Source organism: Lethenteron reissneri, chromosome 50 (genome assembly GCF_015708825.2).
Source record: "Lethenteron reissneri isolate LAM-NWPU_2019-01 chromosome 50, ASM1570882v1, whole genome shotgun sequence".
Classification (NCBI taxonomy): Eukaryota; Metazoa; Chordata; class Hyperoartia; order Petromyzontiformes; family Petromyzontidae; genus Lethenteron; species Lethenteron reissneri.
The window spans coordinates 2,967,412-2,985,664 of NC_083828.1; the positions used below are offsets into that span (position 1 = coordinate 2,967,412).

The 18,253-nt window shown below is 50.8% G+C and overlaps 1 protein-coding gene across 1 annotated transcript; it reads right to left on the reverse strand.

The window, feature by feature from the left end:
• On the reverse strand, positions 1 to 17,858 carry LOC133354980 (cytoplasmic polyadenylation element-binding protein 1-like). Its single transcript, XM_061572214.1, has 11 exons — positions 17,826 to 17,858; positions 14,884 to 15,193; positions 12,072 to 12,475; positions 10,589 to 10,802; positions 9,794 to 9,907; positions 7,976 to 8,077; positions 6,536 to 6,672; positions 4,695 to 4,893; positions 3,759 to 3,853; positions 1,896 to 1,976; positions 1 to 340 (listed from the first exon to the last, which is right to left on the reverse strand). Exons 2-11 carry the CDS (start codon positions 15,104 to 15,106, stop codon positions 230 to 232), a joined length of 1,680 nt encoding a protein of 559 aa, XP_061428198.1. The 5' UTR covers positions 15,107 to 15,193; positions 17,826 to 17,858; the 3' UTR covers positions 1 to 229.
• Positions 17,859 to 18,253: the final 395 nt, after the last annotated feature.

Here is an 18,253-nt window from a genome sequence, read left to right on the forward strand (position 1 = left end):
TAAATTACAGGGGGTGGGGGGCTGGGGTGGTGAAGTCGCCGGAATCTGCTCGTGGCTGCCGGGAGCAGAGATTTGGGACAGACGCGTGCGGTCACAAACAGTCGCAAAGGAATAACATCAACACCACACACCTCTCCACTCTTCACACACACACACACTTCACACGAACAAAAAATATAGGACTGCCGCACAAATTTCGTAGGAGACGACGCAAGCCCAGGAGGAGATCTCACTGCGCCGTCTTCACCCTCTGGTTTCTCATCAGCGGCCGGTGCGAGCTGAGCCCCTCCGCCGAGTGCCTCAGCTGCCAGCAGCTCCGGCAGTAGTAGCTGAAGCAGACCTGGGAGCAACAATAAAACCAGCAGCAGCACCACGTGACACCACGCCCAGCATCGCACGGTCGCGTCTTCTCTGGCGACAGTCGTGACCGCAAGGACAATAAGTATAACCCATAAAAACAAAGTTTTTCACTATAAATCCTTTATATGCGTCCTCTGGCTTGAGATGGCTGCCACCTATGGGTCAGATGATTGTCTGCCAGTATTAAGCAATTGGTAATTAAATATTTAATTTGTTTTCCCTAAACAGTGTAAAAATTTTAATTTTTTTTTTCACGCACAACGAGTCTGTGTGCAAAATGTCAGCTCGATTGGATCACGGGAAGTGGATTAAAAAACGACCGAAAGATTTGCACGGTCGTAAGCAAGCAAGCAAGCACGCAAGCAAGCAAGCGAACTTAATATAAAGGATTTAAAAAGTATTTAAACCACAAGTAGTATTTTATTTCACCAGGTAAGGCCCACACCGAGCAAAATAGCTCGGTTGCAGGAGTGACCTGGCCACAAATGAGTGCTCAGCGACTAAGTGACGGCTTGGCTTATCAGGTGGAAATGTTTAGCAAAATACTTTAAATCGCACGTCCATTTTAATTGTGGATGGGAAAAACTGGAGGACCCGGACAAAAATTCATACGGCCATAGGGAGAACAATGAAAACTCCAAATACAGGTCTTGGGGTCGGAATCGAACCCACAACCTCGTGTATACCAGGCGAGGTAGTCTATGCTCTCTGTATAGCGAGCTCTTAAAAAAAAATCAGTTTACGTATTCCATCAAAAATCCACTCTGCTCACCGTGCAGTACACACGTTGGCTTAGATTCCCTTCTGCACGTTGACTTCCTAACCCTCGCACAGTCCTCCACTGCCATAGCTTCACTTTCACACCGACTACACAAGCTGATGAGCCAAGGTCATTGGTCGATACTATCTGGGGTGGATAAATACACGCGCGTCCACCACACGCTGTGTCCCCCCCATGGGCAGGAAGCTTTGCATACGTACCCGTCGGTTTTATTAGACCCAGTTCCTGTTTCGTCTCAGGTTGCAGCGATGTTTATCGCATTAGCTTGTTTCCCAAAAACGACACACTAAACACATTCCGGCATCCTTTAAAATGACAGTGGATCATAAACGCAGCGCCTACTTTGAACTTGCTACAAGACATTTGTGATCTAAAAGATAAATACAATTGTAGCATTTGCCACCCTGGCAGTGGGAGTAGCGATTCGATCAATGGCCTGTAACCTTTACTGCAGCCTTGCAATCCCTTTGGTTGGCAATCATTATAAAATGTATAATGTTTATAGAGGGTTTGCCGAAACAAAGTTGTAACTTCGGTGCCCATGCTTAATTTGTGTTTCGACGATTTGCCTTCGGAAAAAAAATCAGACCATGGTCTCGCAACCCCCCCCCCCTCCCCACGCCCTGGAGAGGGTACATCCCTCGCACCCCCATGGGGTGTGCGTGCACCCCAAATTAAGACCCCACTGGTTTATATATTTTTAGGGGGGCACAACGGCTCACGCGCCGTGAAGCCGGTGTAGAAGGGCGATTACCGTGGCACGGCAGAAGAAGTTTCCGGGACTGTGGCTGCAGACTTGGCAAATGGAGTCTTCCAGGTATGGGTCGATCTGGATCTGCAAAACGAGGCAACCCGATTGCGTCGATGCCACGGGTTGGGGGGGCAAGCGGTCCCCCCACCGCTGAGTTCGCGGCATTGCGAGATGCACTTCAAAGGAGTTGTGCCGTGTGTCATTAAAGTTACACAAGGGCTGGTGTCACACACACAGGAGACCCGCTTTTTGACGACGGCGAGTAGTTGAACGAAACTGGTTGTAAAGTGATTGGGTCGTTAAGCGAGTATTAGGAAACACGTCAAAGGCTTAATTAGTTCTGATAGCATCGAAAGTTACCTCTTTGGACACGAAAAAATACTTCTTAATATATACAAATGGATATTAATACATGAAGATACTAACACTATAAACACAATACTTAAACGTGGTTAATCAATGCATTACTTATTACTGTACCTACAACAGGCCGTCGTCAGAGAAATGGTCGGTAAGTGAACACATTGGGCTCTATGGAGGCACTACACTACACACAATGTTGTGGTTTCACGATTCAACACACCGGTGGGCTAAAGCAGTGAACTATTTGTCTTTTGTCAACGTGACACTTTTTTACTGATTGGCCGTGTCGGGTGGTGGAGGGTTACGACACATTTATAAATAACGCGATCTAAACCCAAAAACGTTGATTATGAATATTGGTCGCGAAAGCCTGCTACGTGTTAAACCGACTATACACTACATTACACTACTATACACTACACACAACACTACTATACACTACTATATATTGCACTACTATACACTACACTATACACGACACATTGGGCTCTATGGAGGCCCGTCGTTAAGAGATTAGTCAGAGGTGGTCGTTAAGAGGGGGTTTCTACTGTGCTGGATTAAAAGATGCACCCCCAACATTTGCGCTGTACAAGACAGGTTTGGGAGTGGGTGGGGTGGGGGGGGATGCACAAGAGGCATCGGTGTTGTCATTCGTTCACAGCACGCTGGACTTGCAATCCAGAGGTCACCGGTTCAATTCCTGGCACGGCAATTGAAACAATGGGGAGGGGGGGGGCGACCACCGTCAACCCCCCTCTCCTCTTCCAACCCGTCTGGTCAGAGTGGGAGGAGTAGGCCAAAGTGCCCCTCTAGAACCCCGGGGGATGGTGGGGGGGGGGGGTATTTTCCACCAGCAGGTCGCAGAGCTCCAACCACTTCCACCGCCGACCATGTGGACGATGCGCTTTCGTCGCACGAAGGAGCGGCGTCATCAAGTGGCGCGGAATCATTTTTGGTTTAAAAACACGCAAGTAGGGCCCCCCCCTTCCCGCGACCATGATATCAAAAAGGTTTTTTGGAGTTCGATCGCAGAAATATGTCTCGTTAACCCCGAGACCACCCGACACGGGCAATTGGTAAAGATTCGTCGCAAATTTTTTTTCCCAATTAGTTACGACCTCAGCACATTGGTCGGCGTGTTGGAGAGTAAACACAACATTTACACATATTCTTGGTTCTTTCGGTAAAGTCACGTAGAAGGGAAATAATAAAATAATATAAATATAAAAAAAATTTCTCACGGCGTTATATATTTTTATTACTTTATTATTTCCCTTCTACGTGACTTTACCGAAAGAACCAAGAATATGAATCCCTGCAGTCACTAGAGCTTTAAATCAAAACATTTACACAATTCGAGTCCGACGTTTCGGTTGGTAATTAACCAGCTTCAAATCGGGCGATTTGCCTGAATTGAGATTCGGGGGGGGGGGGGGGGTGGGGGGAGAAAATCGCTTTCTCAAAAGATGACCTTTGTATTTTGGGTTTGGGACACAAATTGACCTTCTTGGTGAACTTTGTCGTCTTTATTTCCACGATGGCGGCCGTCACGGCGTTCATGTAACTCGTGGGGTTGTTGAAGGTTACGCGGCCAGACCCTGGAGAACACAAACCGAAATGTGCCGTCAGAAACAGCCGCTCAAAATATTCTCCAGTCGAGGCTTTCCGGACCCAAGGGCTCAAAGCAATGAGCGCGTTAAACCCCACACACGCGCCCCCCCCCCCCCCCCTCCGGATGGGTCAAACATGCCAACATTAGAACCACAGAGCTTGGGCAATTGCCGATACCGGTTCTGGCATCCCTTCCTGCCAACCGATGGGTTTCCCGATCCTCCATGCAAACGTCCAACTGCGCACGTCAGAAGTCCTACAACGTTTCCACGAGGCGCGTATCACACGCTATATATATTTTACAGGCAGGAACAACAGGTTCCACACTGCCCACCAGGGATTATTTGTCTGTCTGTCGTGCACGAATGCGCTGTCCAAGCAAGTCCCTACGTGCCCACTCCGAAGGAACGTGTTATTTTAAATCTGAAAATCAAAACGGAACTTTGGAGATGGCAAACTATGTGTGTGTGTGGGGGGGGGGGGGGGGGGGTTCTCGTCAGAGGTCGCAAACGGGTTTTGATTCCTTACCTGTACCCGGCCGCACCAGGGTCGCAAACGGGTACGGGTAGCCGGGTATCGGGTATCGGGTAACCGATTGCGACCTCTGGGATGAAGCCATGTTGCAGGCACGGGTGGGTTGATTCTAGGAACTTGAATTGTGAGAAGAGACAAGACGTTGGGAAATGAGTGACAAACGGTGACTCACTAGTGACTCACGGCCTACCCGTACCCGGCCGCACCAGGATCGCAAACGGCTACCCGTACCCGGCCGGGTATCGGGTAGGGTGCGGGTATCGGGTACCCGATTGCGACCTCTGGTTCTCGTACCTATGGGGTACTTGTACTTGTCCGTGTCGATTCCAGCATAGACGACGCCTCCAAACAGGTCGTTCATGATCACCGCCAGCCCCTCGGCGTTGAGCATGCCGTGCAGAGCGCCCACAAACACAGTCTTGTGGCTCTCCAGCCGCGGGGACGGGAAGCTGGTGTAGTTACTGTCGGCCACCACCCAGGGAATCACCTGCACCTACAGAACACAAAGATCCCCCGTACAGCTCTAACAGACTGATAGGGCAAGTGCTGTTAGCGAGCAGCACTTACGAAGGCCGGAACGGGCACACGAGGGGGGGAGGGGGGTGGCTGGCACCACAACTGCCTTCGTCTACCCTGTGAAGATATCCCCCCCCCCCTCGCTTACATATTGCACAAGGGTACTCATTTGAGGCCGAGTCGACCGAGGGGGAGGCCCAGAACCGGTTCAGGCAATGGTCACTGGTGGTGGCCGCGAGCGGGAATCAAACTGGGGTGGCCAGGGTTTGCAGCGCGCCAACCCGCTGCTACACTACCGCTCCCCCACTGCACGTACACACACAGGTACACACACAGGTACACACACAGGTACACACACAGGTACACACACAGGTACACACACAGGTACACACACAGGTACACACACAGGTACACACACAGGTACACACACAGGTACACACACAGGTACACACACAGGTACACACACAGGTACACACACAGGTACACACCACTGCAAGCCTGGCTCCAGTTCCTCCTCTCAGAAGGGGTGGGCAGTAGATCTGTTCCCGGGGGGGGGGGGGCAGATTAACAGTAATTGAACCAATAAGGAGTGAACCTGGGTGGGCTAAATAAGGGGCATTGAGTGGTGGAGGGCCCATCCCAGCAATCCCCCTCCCTCGCCCCATCTGCTTAGACATCAAATGCTGCACCTCCTATGGATGCTTGGCCAAAAGCACCCTCGTGTTGGCGCTTGTGCGGCACGTTTACATCGCGAGCAAGCGGGGGAAAGCCTGGTTCTTGTTTTTTTTTTTGGACAGTTGATGAAGGCAGTGGGGGTATTGACGAGTGTGCCGAGTTTGTCGTCGTTATTTCTAACTCGCCACCGCAAGAGCCCGTGGGCGCTGCGTGGTGCACGCGAGCACGGGGCAGAGGAGCGACGCTCGCAACGACGAGCGGAAGTGTCGGGCGGATTAAAACGCACCAGATAGGCACAGGAGGGAGGTGGTACACATCTGGCAGTCATATCTGGTCGGTCAACCCACAACACCTGGGGGAGGGGGGGGGGTCTGTCTCGTGACCCCCCCCCCTCCCCGCGAGTAAGCCTTGGGCACTCTACAAGGCCTCCACGTGCACCATACTTGGCACACGCGCGCTTTGGTGATGTTACACTTAGTGGTGAATGGCAGCCGTTTGTACATGTAGAACTTCGTTTGCACTGTACGTTGCCAACTGTGCTGAATTGGAGATGCAGGGGCAGGACAAAGTAAACACAAGCAGTCCTAAAGAAACGAGTTGTCAATCTGGATGTAAAAGTGCATAGCTTCAGTGGCTTTCGAATATCGGAAGGAAGAGCGTTCCAGACGGCCGCAGAAGTGCATCTGAAAGCGCGCGATGCAGTGACCGTCTTTGTTTGATGGCCAGCAGCCACTAGCCACTGCGAGGATGACCACCGGAGTTCATGTCATAAAGGTTTATGCTCCTTGACGAGATCAGCAAGGTATTGTGGGGTCACATTTGTGGCAAGCGCTTTGTGTGCAATTAGTGTGACCTTATAATTGTGGTGTGGATGAGGTGGCGATTTGGCTAAGATGTCAAATCAACGATCGTAAAAAGAAAACGACGCAAGCTTAGGTACCGACCACTTTGCTCTTCATTTTGCGGCTCGACACCTCGTAGTAGTACATGTTGCAGCCGAAGGCGTTGTTGTAGTTGGTTTTGCAGGCCTGCAGTAAGGCGCGTATCGACCGTTCTTGCTCAAACAGAATGTACACGTAGCCTGACACAGAGAGCCGCAACACCACACATTACGCGCAAGCAGAGCAGCAAACGACATCGTCAATATCTTTTCGAAAAACACTTCATTGCTTATGATTAGGATATGCTACGTAATGATCTGGCCTAATTAGTGTCGTTAGAACCTCCACCACCACCTGTCACAACCAAACGAATAAAATTGTCACGTGGGCAGGCATTTATCGAGCCAGTTGTTATGGTTTCAGCTCACCTCAAAGTTGAAAAATTCTCACAACCACATTTAGCGCTTTGATACGATGTTCCTGCATCTTGTTCCGAAGATGCTTGATGGCGTTAAGCAAATCTTCGGATATAAATTGTCAAGTTTAGTTGTGAAAAGAGTTCAACTTGTTGACAAGCTGATAGATTAACATGCATGTTAAAAGTGTCTACTCATCAGCTTATGGTACGGGTGGCAGAGGGTCTTGGGACAAATCTTAGCCTGATCATTCTACGGAAAATTCAGAAGTCAATTAGGAATCATAATACTTGGCTGTGGAAACCTGTGTGCTATATAGAACATTCTAATTTTAGCCACAAAAAGTCTGGATTCCCTGCGAAAATATTTCGGCATGCCACGTCCATCTCGCCTTATTTTGTTCTAATAGGATTATAGGAAAGTAGGGCATGAATATCTAGGATTATTATGGACAGGTATAGCTTGTACGCCTGTGGTAGTGCCATACGCCACTAATTCTCATCCCAAAAAAGCCTAGCAGCGTTCCGGAAAATATTAAGACATTTCAGTTTAGCACGTGACCAATATCGTCCAGAGGTTTTTGGGTTAATCGCGTAAATATACACGTGTCGTTAAAGCCGCCACCATCCGACACAGCCAATAATAAGTAAGGTTTGTCACGCAAGCAGAACGTGGCAATTCGTTGCGTGTACAGCAACACCGGTTGTTGGAGCGTAAACCCACGACAACATTTACAATTCGAGTACGACGTTTCGCCAGTAATTACAAGCAGCCTCATCAGGCAACAGCCAGAGTTTGTAGAGAAAACCCTCCTGTTTCGGTCTTAAGAGGGGATGTGATGTCGTCACTTGTGAGGCAATCCCGTGCGAAGGTCAGAGAGGGAGGGGGGGGGGGGTTAACGTGTGCATATCAATTACAATCTATATCCATTACTGGTTGGGTTGTTCATAGAAATTGCAGCTGCGACTAGAGCATCGTCTACAAATGCGATGAAAAAAATTTCACTTGACAAAAAATATATATACTGTAGATGGATTCCGTTAGGGTCTTACTTTCGATGACGTCACACTCGTCACGTGCACGATACCTTTGGGAAACGCTTCCTTGCGAGCCGTCTGTTGCTTCCCGTCTCGCACCGGCCACTCGACCACCAGAGGCCCAAAGTTCTTCACGGAGTTCAAGATCCCAGCTGGCACGCGAACAACAAATAATATAACCCGTAAAAACAAAGTTTTTCACTATACATCCTTTATATGCGTGGCGGCCAGAGTCCTCTCGTCCTCTGGCTTGAGATGGCTGCCACTTATGGGTCAGGTGATTGTCTGCCAGTATTAAGCAATTGGTAATTAAATATTTAATTTGTTTTCCCTAAACAGTGTAAAATTTTGAAACAATTTTTCACGAACATTAATTGTCTCGCACAACGAGTGTGTGCAAAATGTCAGCTCGATTGGATCACGGGAAGTGGGTTAAAAAACGACCGAAAGATTTGCATGGTCGTAAGCAAGCAAGCAAGCACGCAAGCGAACTTAATATAAAGGATTAAAAAAAACAAACTCTTGCTTTGTTTTTTTCGGTAAAGTCACGTTGGTAAAAATTTAAATAAATTAAATCACGACGTTTTGGGTGCAACACAAGCGTCCTTCTTCAGGTGGGGGACAACTTAGCGAAAGCACACCGCTTGTGTTGCGCCCGAAACGCCGTAATTTAATTTATTAAAATGTTTTACCTACGTGACTTTACCGAGAAAACCAAAGAGTATGAATCCTTGCAGTCACGAAAACTTCAAATCTAGAATTAAAACCGAGCTCATCGTCGATGGGAGTTGGCGAAACCATCATAAAAATACGAGGACACGCAGATCGCGAAGGCAATTGTTGACACCCAGTGTTTGGCTGCCTTCCCCTTCTCTCCGCTCGCCTGTGGCTTTCCCGCGCACCTCCCGAATCTAAAAACGCGAGCTGCCGTTGACGAATGTGCGTGTTTAAAAAATAAAATTCATTTCACACGAAGGGTCCTTCAATCCACGTTGGCGCGTTTCTACGTTGCCGCGAATTTACAATGATGGAGGGGGGGGCACTGAACGGACCATTGCAATGTAAAAATCCCAGGATTCGTACAGACCCCCCCCCCCCCCACACAAGCTTAAACCTGCTTTATCCCCACAGGGTAGACCCTATTCTTATTTTTTCATACCTTGATACTGGCAAAAAAAAGTCCCATTTTGTAGCTGCTCACCGAGCTATAAATGCACTTAGTGCATTGTGTTTGTGCCGTTCGCCTTTTGGCGTTCTCTGGTCCGACACTGACCAGACTTGGCCCTAGAGACGCTGTCTCTGGTGTAGGCCAATCAGTTTCAAAGACAATGCATCCATTATTATCAGAGCGTGTTTGTTTGTATGTATGTTCACCACAAGTACGTGTTGTTAATGCAGACTTGATTCCTCGCAAAAGGTTTCTATTTGGTGTTTGAACATTTTAATACCTGTTTTAGTGCCATAAAGGGTAAAATCCATTATTGTTTTTTCATAGACGTAACATTAATTTAAGCGAGGTAATTTCCTGTGAGGTCGTGCTTGTAAATCATTCAAAATATCGTATCCAGGCCGAATTTTCGGATTAGTAAATTTTTTGTAATACCAAAAAAAAAAAAAATCAATTACCATATCCCACGCACAGGAAACGAATACCGAAGCATCTTCTTGGTTCTTTCGGTAAAGTCACGTAGAAGGGAAATAATAAAATAATAAAACATAATAAATTACGTTTCGGCCACAACGCAAGCAGCCGTCCCTCAGGTGAAGAACAGGTCTGTCGAAAAGACAGCGTCTGAAAACATTGAATACCAAAGCCTTTAAAAACCAGACGTCCATAGAGGTCACACCAATTAGGACGGCACCACCACCTTCGGTGATGTCCCAGGGAACGCCACCCATGAACACCTTGCAGGAATAGGTGGGACTCTGGTGACTTCTCTTGGGAAGCTTGCCACTCCACCCGCATTTGGCGTCGCTCACCACTGCACCGAGCACCGACAGGGCACAGACACAATCCACGGGTGGCATGGGAATCAAAACTCGGGAGAAACGCATCTAAACTAAACGAAAATTGTTATTTTTTACCAGAGAAGGCCCAACGAGCAATGTAGCTCTTTCCGAATTGACCTTGCCACAATAGCCCAACGAGGTGGGCTCATCAGCACGTGGGCATTTATAGCAGCCAAATAATCGAAAACGTACAGTGATTCTAAAATGTGGAGGGGATATAACCCGGAGGACCCGGGAGAAAAATCCACACGACCACAGGGGAGAGAGACGCGCAAACTCCAAATATTTTAGACGCTAGGGGTCGAGATTGAACCCACGCCCTCTTTGCATACCGAGGCAGTTCTCACCACTGCGGTGCCCTGGTAGTGATATTTAGCCAGGGCTGGATGAACCCACAGGCCTTGGGCCCTCATTCTGGCCCTGCATTGCACATTAAAGTAACAGCAGAGCTACGGTAGCGCGGTACAGCGCTCGGATACATTTTTTTGTCTTTTGATTGACGATGACATTATATCATGACCGCAGCAACACGCTGCAAAACACACTGCCAACCGCACCATCGTGGTATCATCGCGGTAACCACAATCCTGAGTAGTAGAAGCGACATGACGGGGGGGGGGGGGGGGGGGAGGAAGAGGAGGAGAGACCGGCACCTGCAGACTTCTTGTGCAAGAGCGCCTCCTTCTCGATGTGACAGACCGCCGCATCGGCCGGGGCGACCGGCCTGGCCTCCATGACCCGCGGGACCCTCCCGGTCGGCCCGTCACGGGACTTCCTCGTCACCGCCGCAACAGACGACCTCTTGGTGGCCGCTGGCGCCTCCGTCTCCTCACCTCCACTCCTCGCTAATTGCCGACTGCTCAGCTGCTGCCACACATTGTAGAACCGGACACGGTGAACGGCGCGTCGTTTTTGTAGCCAGTATTATAATTAGGGATTTGAAATAGAGCGTTTTTCTTTGGGTTAGGCCACGTATTGATCTGGCCAAATGTGTCGTAAAATCCTCCACCAGCTGACCACAGCCAAACATTTATTTTACGAATCACATTGTACGAGCGTTTAACGCGCGATATTATTGCGTCCGTTCACAATTTTGACGACCAACATTTAGCGATGGATAGATTTAGCTTGACACTGTGCCAAGTGCCTTCAGGACGCAATCCACCGTCAGGTGAAAAAAGTGTTCAAATTGGACACATTTGGCAGTGAGGATTGTTCTCCAATCGTCACCAGCGAGCCGAATCAATCACAAAACGGCGCTTTGTAAGGAAAAACCCCCCACGCTTGTACACGCGACAAAAAAACACAAGTTGGCAAAAAATTATCTTCCGAATTTGGAACCTGAAATGACAAAATCGTGGAATCCCTGGGGGGGGGGGGGGGTCACACAATAGTTCTTGCATGCTGGAATAAAAACGCATCGACATCCAAGCCAATGGTCGCGCGTTTATCCATTCACTAAACATTGTATCTCTCCCGCGGGGGGGGGGGGGGAGAAATGAAAAGGGGTATATAAAAAATTAACCCGTAAAAACAAAGTTTTTTACTATAAATCCTTTATATGCGTGGCATCGGTTTTATTTGATTATTCATTTCTGTTTTTCTTGAGTAAGAGTTTCATTTTTATCACAATGGTATTTTAAATTAAATATGAAAATAAATTGTCACGCACAACGAGTCTGTGTGCAAAATGTCAGCTCGATTGGGTCACGGGAAGTGGGTTAAAAAACGACCGAAAGATGTGCACGGTCGTAAGCGCGCAAGCAAGTGAACTTAATATAAAGGATTTAAAAACTGGCTAATCCTAACATCGCGTTCATGTTATTTTTATTTCGTTCGGTTATACCCCCCACCCCCCCAACGCCTCCCCCCCCCTTTCTCTCCCTTCCCTAGTTAACCCCCACTGCTTCCGACCGTTACCCCTCTACCCTTGCAGGGTTTCAACACGTGCAACTTAAAAATCGGGGCTCCCACTTGGGGGAGAATGACTCAGTGGAAGGGGTTGTGGCTTCACCGAGTATCTCGCGCACACGTGGAATACGACCACCCCCCCCCCCACACTCGGACTCCTGTTCTTTGGGGTTAACGAATGATGAAAAACCACACGCCACAAATGAAACCCTCAAAAGCCCTCACCGTCACTTTGCAGTGCGGCACCAACGCGGCCACGTCGACGTCACCACCCGTATCCCCCGCGACCTTCCGCTGCGTGCTGCCGCCGCTACCGAGGAATTCCGAAATGGCGAAACGGAGGAGCTCCACGTCGACAGTCGATGCACCTCGGACCTCCTTCCCGTTCCCGTCGGCCGCCGCGTCGCCACCGTCGCGCTGGGCAGAATCGATCTTCCGCGCGGCGATGACGGCGTTCCCTTCGCCCTCGTCCGTGTCTTCCCGTTGCTGCTGCTGTTGCTGTTGCCTCCGCTGCGGTTTCTTCGCGCAGTCGGCAGAGGCCTGCTGGCACGCCGTGGCCGGGCACGGTTGCGGCGAAGGCGCGGAGCCCTCGCACGGAGCCGCCGGGCACTCGGCTGGCGTGCATCGACCTGCGTCGGACAGAGCGCGCGCTGCGACGTTGGCAATCGGCTTCCCCAACGAACGCATTTATAAAAGGTCACGTTCTATGCACAAAGTGCTTGCCACACAAATGAACCAGACAACCCTCTTGTGGTAAGAAGCGTAAACATTCATGCGAAGTCTCGTCATTCCCTGCAAGCAGCGGATATTTGGATGGCCGTCGAACGAAGAGACGGTCACCGCATCGCGCGCACTTTCAGATGCGCTTCTGCGGCCGTCTGGAACGCTCTTCCTTCCGATATGAGGAAACCAATGGAGCCATCCACTTTTAAATCTTACATTGAAAACGAATCTTTACAACTACTTTTCGTGTTTAGTGTGTTGTCCCCCCCACCCCCTCCCGCACCTCCGATTAGCACGGTTGGCTACGTACGGTGCAAAAGAAGTTCAACATACACAGAGCACGGGGATCGTGGTGGAGGGGAGCCAGCGAGGAGGTACACGGCGCGTGTGTGTACACCCTGGGGCCTTACCCAACCACCCGGACACACACACCGCATGCCGCTACCCACACACACACACCGCATGCCGCTACCCACACACACACACACCGCATGCCGCTACCCACACACACACACACCGCATGCCGCTACCCACACACACACACCGCATGCCGCTACCCACACACACACACCGCATGCCGCTACCCACACACACACACACCGCATGCCGCTACCCACACACACACCCGCATGCCGCTACCCACACACACACACCGCATGCCGCTACCCACACACACACCGCATGCCGCTACCCACACACACACACCGCATGCCGCTACCCACCACACACACCGCATGCCGCTACCCACACACACACACCGCATGCCGCTACCCACACACACACCGCATGCCGCTACCCACACACACACACCGCATGCCGCTACCCACACACACACCGCATGCCGCTACCCAACACACCACACGCATGCCGCTACCCACACACACACCGCATGCCGCTACCCACACACACACCGCATGCCGCTACCCACACACACACACCGCATGCCGCTACCCACACACACACACCGCATGCCGCTACCCACACACACACACCGCATGCCGCTACCCACACACACACCGCATGCCGCTACCCACACACACACACCGCATGCCGCTACCCACACACACACACCGCATGCCGCTACCCACACACACACACCGCATGCCGCTACCCACACACACACCGCATGCCGCTACCCACACACACACCGCATGCCGCTACCCCCACACACACACACCGCATGCCGCTACCCACACACACACACACCGCATGCCGCTACCCCCACACACACACACCGCATGCCGCTACCCACACACACACACACCGCATGCCGCTACCCACACACACACACACCGCATGCCGCTACCCACACACACACACCGCATGCCGCTACCCACACACACACACCGCATGCCGCTACCCACACACACACACCGCATGCCGCTACCCCACACACACACCGCATGCCGCTACCCACACACACACACCGCATGCCGCTACCCACACACACACACCGCATGCCGCTACCCACACACACACACCGCATGCCGCTACCCACACACACACACCGCATGCCGCTACCCACACACACACACCGCATGCCGCTACCCACACACACACACCGCATGCCGCTACCCACACACACACACCGCATGCCGCTACCCACACACACACACCGCATGCCGCTACCCAACACACACACCGCATGCCGCTACCCACACACACACACCGCATGCCGCTACCCACACACACACACCGCATGCCGCTACCCACACACACACACCGCATGCCGCTACCCACACACACACACCGCATGCCGCTACCCACACACACACCGCATGCCGCTACCCACACACACACCGCATGCCGCTACTCAGTGGGGGTGGGTGCTGTAGTGGTGGCGGGTGGTCTGTGGAGAGGGGGGGGGGGTGTAGAGCTTCTTTCGCACCGTACGTAGCCAGCCGCGCTAATTGGTTGGCTATGTACGTTAGACAACTGAGCGCAAAAAGACACTTCTAAATAAATGGTAGTCTGTGGGTGGCGGTCTGTGGGTGAGTGGGTGGGTGAGTGGGTGGTCGAGTGGGTGAGTGGATGAGTGGATGAGTGGGTGAGTGGATGGGTGGGCGAGTGGATGGGTGGGCGAGTGGATGGGTGGGCGAGTGGATGGGTGGGCGAGTGGATGGGTGGGCGAGTGGATGGGTGGGCGAGTGGATGGGTGGGCGAGTGGATGGGTGGGCGAGTGGATGGGTGGGCGAGTGGATGGAAGTCTGTGGGTGAGTGGGTGGAAGTATGTGGGTGAGTGGGTGAGTGGATGAGTGGATGGGTGGATGAGTAGATGAGTGGGTGGAAGTCTGTGGGTGGGTGGCGGTCGCACACAAGCCGCTCAGGTCCAGGTTGTTGTCGAGCAGCGCGTTGATCGTGTGGAACACGGCCGCGTTCCTGCACGAGCAGCAGGAGGTGGCCGGGTGCGCGGGCGCCACCAGCATCTTCATCGCCGCCGCAGTCGCCGCAGTCATCTCCCGACCCTGCTGCTGCAGCTGCTGCGGTTGCAGCTGCACGTCTCCTCTCCCGGCAGGATAGCAGCCGAGGCTGGGCATCGCGCGGGCACAGCGGGGCTCACCACCCTCGCCAGACTCACCCCGCTGAGGGAGCGGGGCAGGGTGTCTCCTGCGGTGCTGTGCGGGCTAAACAAATCGGGTGGCAACAACAATAACAACAACAAGACGATAACGAGTGACTTGTGTATCGTAGCGACCGTCGGCTTTGTAACGCGCTCAGGATTTTTGGCACGGAGGTGGCGGATAAAACCCGCAGACGAGTGTTTTGTGCAGCCCGCCAGAACCCACGATTTTAACGATTGCCCAAGCTCTGGCGACCCTACATTGAGAACATCGGCCACCCGATAATGGCGGTAGCCCTAATGCTTCTTCGTCGGACTTGCAGTGTGAGCGACGGCTCTGTTTTTGAATTTTGAAGAGCGCGAATAATAAGGAGAGAGATTGCAATACCGTCCCCGTGTAGCACAGAGCCTTGACATTCGTGCTGCGGTTGATTCACACGGGGAGGGGGGGGGGGCTTTCAAACTCGATGTGGTTCTCTGCGGTCTCCCCGTCCACCGCGATGACGGGAGGGAGGGGAGAGTCATCATCTGTACCCGTAGTCGAACCTCTACGATTGACGCGGATGGCTTGCGTACGGGTTTTCGAACGACGTTCAACAACATGGATTAACAACAATCCGCTCGATTATTGTTTTTTTTAACCCTTTTATCTGGCAACAAAACTGACCTTTTTTTACAAGGAGTCATGGTTGCATTGACCACAATACCTGCAGTCGGAATGCATTGACCACAATACCTGCAGTCGGAATGCATTCCGACTGCAGGTATTGTGGTCAATGCAAACATGACTCCTTGTAAAAAAAGGTGTCAGTTTTGTTGCCAGATAAAAGGGTAAAAAACTATTATATTTTGTTACTGGCAAATGAGGTTCCAATGGTGTAAACCCACTCGATGTTCATGTCCGTCATGCAATCCGGACAACTCGATGACAGCATTCCAGGACGGTTCCCGGCTGACATTAAGCCACGGGGTTGAGCAAAAGCAAAGCGCCAACAGTTCTTTTGAGTATCGTGGTCTGGATAAGGCCGAGAGCTGTTGCACAATGCTTGTTGCTAAAAAAGAAAGTTTGCTTACTGGCCTGCGCCAAATGCTTCTGTTGCAATAGATGTTTAACACCGCAGCGGTCCGGATCCGAGATTCAATCAGCGGTGGCAGCGGTCGCGATGCAAACAGCAAACATTGCCGCCGGTAGCGCTCGTTGCTGCGCACGTGACAGGCATAAAAACAAACCGAGACAAAGCACGGCTACATTCTCTTTGGTTCTTTCGGAAAAGTCACGTAGGTGAAAATAAAATAAGTAAAATAACATAATAAAATAATAAAAATAAAATGAACTAAAAATGAAAATTAATACATCTTTTTATTATTATTTAATTTTTATTATTATTATTTTTCACCTACGTGACTTTACCGAAAGAACCAAGAGTATGGATCCTTTCAGTCACGAAAACTTCAAATCTAGAATTCACGGCTACATTCTTTTACGAACAAATACAAGGAGGGGGGGGGAGGGGACAAAACGAAAGTGTTTAACTGGGCAAACAAATTAGTAACCGGGACATTAAAGTCCGATCCATACACGGGGTTTTCTAGAGGCGAGCTTCTCCATTGCCGAACCGGTCAAACCTGAAACGCGTAACTGGTTGCGCCGTGGCTTCGAGTGTCTCCACGTGTGGAGAGGCCAGGAACGAACCCCCTGACCCACTCACCCGCATGACACGCAACGTGACCCCCCCCCCCACCTCTTCCATGGAAGTCCAAATCCACACCGCGCTCGTTACGGCATCTCGCCAGACTCCACACGCGGTGGACATCACGGGCAGGGCTTCACATCTCACTCGAGATTTTACGGAATGTCGGCGTAAGGCACTACCACTAGAGTACAAGGTCGCTCCCAGCCTCAATATTCAATTAGCGTGCCCTTCATTTCTGAAGTTCGTCACGGTGGCTAGGAGATGTTGACTACCTCGCCTGGTATGCAGGACATCGTGGGTTCGATCCCGACCATGACGCCTGCTGCTGTACGTTTGGAGTTTGCGTGTCTATCCCCGTGGTCGCGCAGATTTTTATTCGGTTCCTCCGGTTCCCCCTCCCCCCCTCCACATTTCGAATCAACATTCGTTTAAAAATGTGGCTCTTACAAAACGTCCACGTGGTTGAGCTACCATTCGCGACAGCCACGTGGCTTCCGAACAAAAAAAAGAGAGCTACGTAGCTTAGTGGGGCCTTACGTGCAGGGTAAACAAAAATAGTTTATCTTCTTGGTTCTTTCGGTAAAGTCACGTAGAATGGAAATAATAAAATAATAAAATAAAACATAATAAGATAATTCTCACGACGTTTCGGCCACAACGCAAGCAGCCGTCCTCAGGTGAAGACCAGGTCTGTCGGGGAGACAGCGTCTGAATGAAACGTCGTGAGAATTATCTTATTATGTTTTATTTTATTATTATATTATTTCCATTCTGGTCTGTCGGGGAGACAGCGTCTGAATGAAACGTCGTGAGAATTATCTTATTATGTTTTATTTTATTATTATATTATTTCCATTCTACGTGACTTTACCAAAATAACCAATAAGATGAATCCCTGCAGTCACGAAAGCTTTAAATCGAAAAAAAAAATAGTTTAGTTTCGTTATAGCCCTATGAAGACGTTTACATCGATCGATCAACAACGAGATGCGCGGGGCTCACCGTTCTCGTCAGCGTAGGGGTTGCGGTTTTTTTCGTTCGTCAAGCGAGATGAGACGACTGCTGCTGTGGGAAGTGCCAAAACAAATCCTGGAAACGGCGGCTGAAATGAAAGCGATGAGGGTTTTTTATTTTTACAGGCAGAAGAGACGGAGGGGGGGCGGGACGGACGGTTTATGCCACCTGATCGACTGCACACACGGCGCGCGTATCGACAACGAGCAACGGGGCCCTCCCGGTCGAAGGTTTCTCGCCACCAAAAAAAAACCCGCAGCTCTCTCGCGAGGTGCTGCGCTTGGGGAGGGAAGGGGGTGAGATTCTCACGTGGGCAATTATGGCACCTACCACTTAGTTAAATCGGCAATTAACCAATTTGGGACACTTAAGCCCAGACACAACGGCAGCTGTGGGCGAGAGTTCGCGTGGCTTTC

Coding starts and splice junctions, on each gene's coding strand:
- LOC133354980 (XM_061572214.1), bottom strand. CDS start 15,106: ATGCCCAGCCTCGGCTGCTATCCTGCCGGGAGAGGAGACGTGCAGCTG. Junction 9,908..10,588: donor CTTGCACAAGAAGTCTGCAG/GTGCCGGTCTCT, acceptor TGCTCGGTGCAG/TGGTGAGCGACGCCAAATGC. Junction 1,977..3,758: donor CGACAAAGTTCACCAAGAAG/GTCAATTTGTGT, acceptor CTCGTTTTGCAG/ATCCAGATCGACCCATACCT.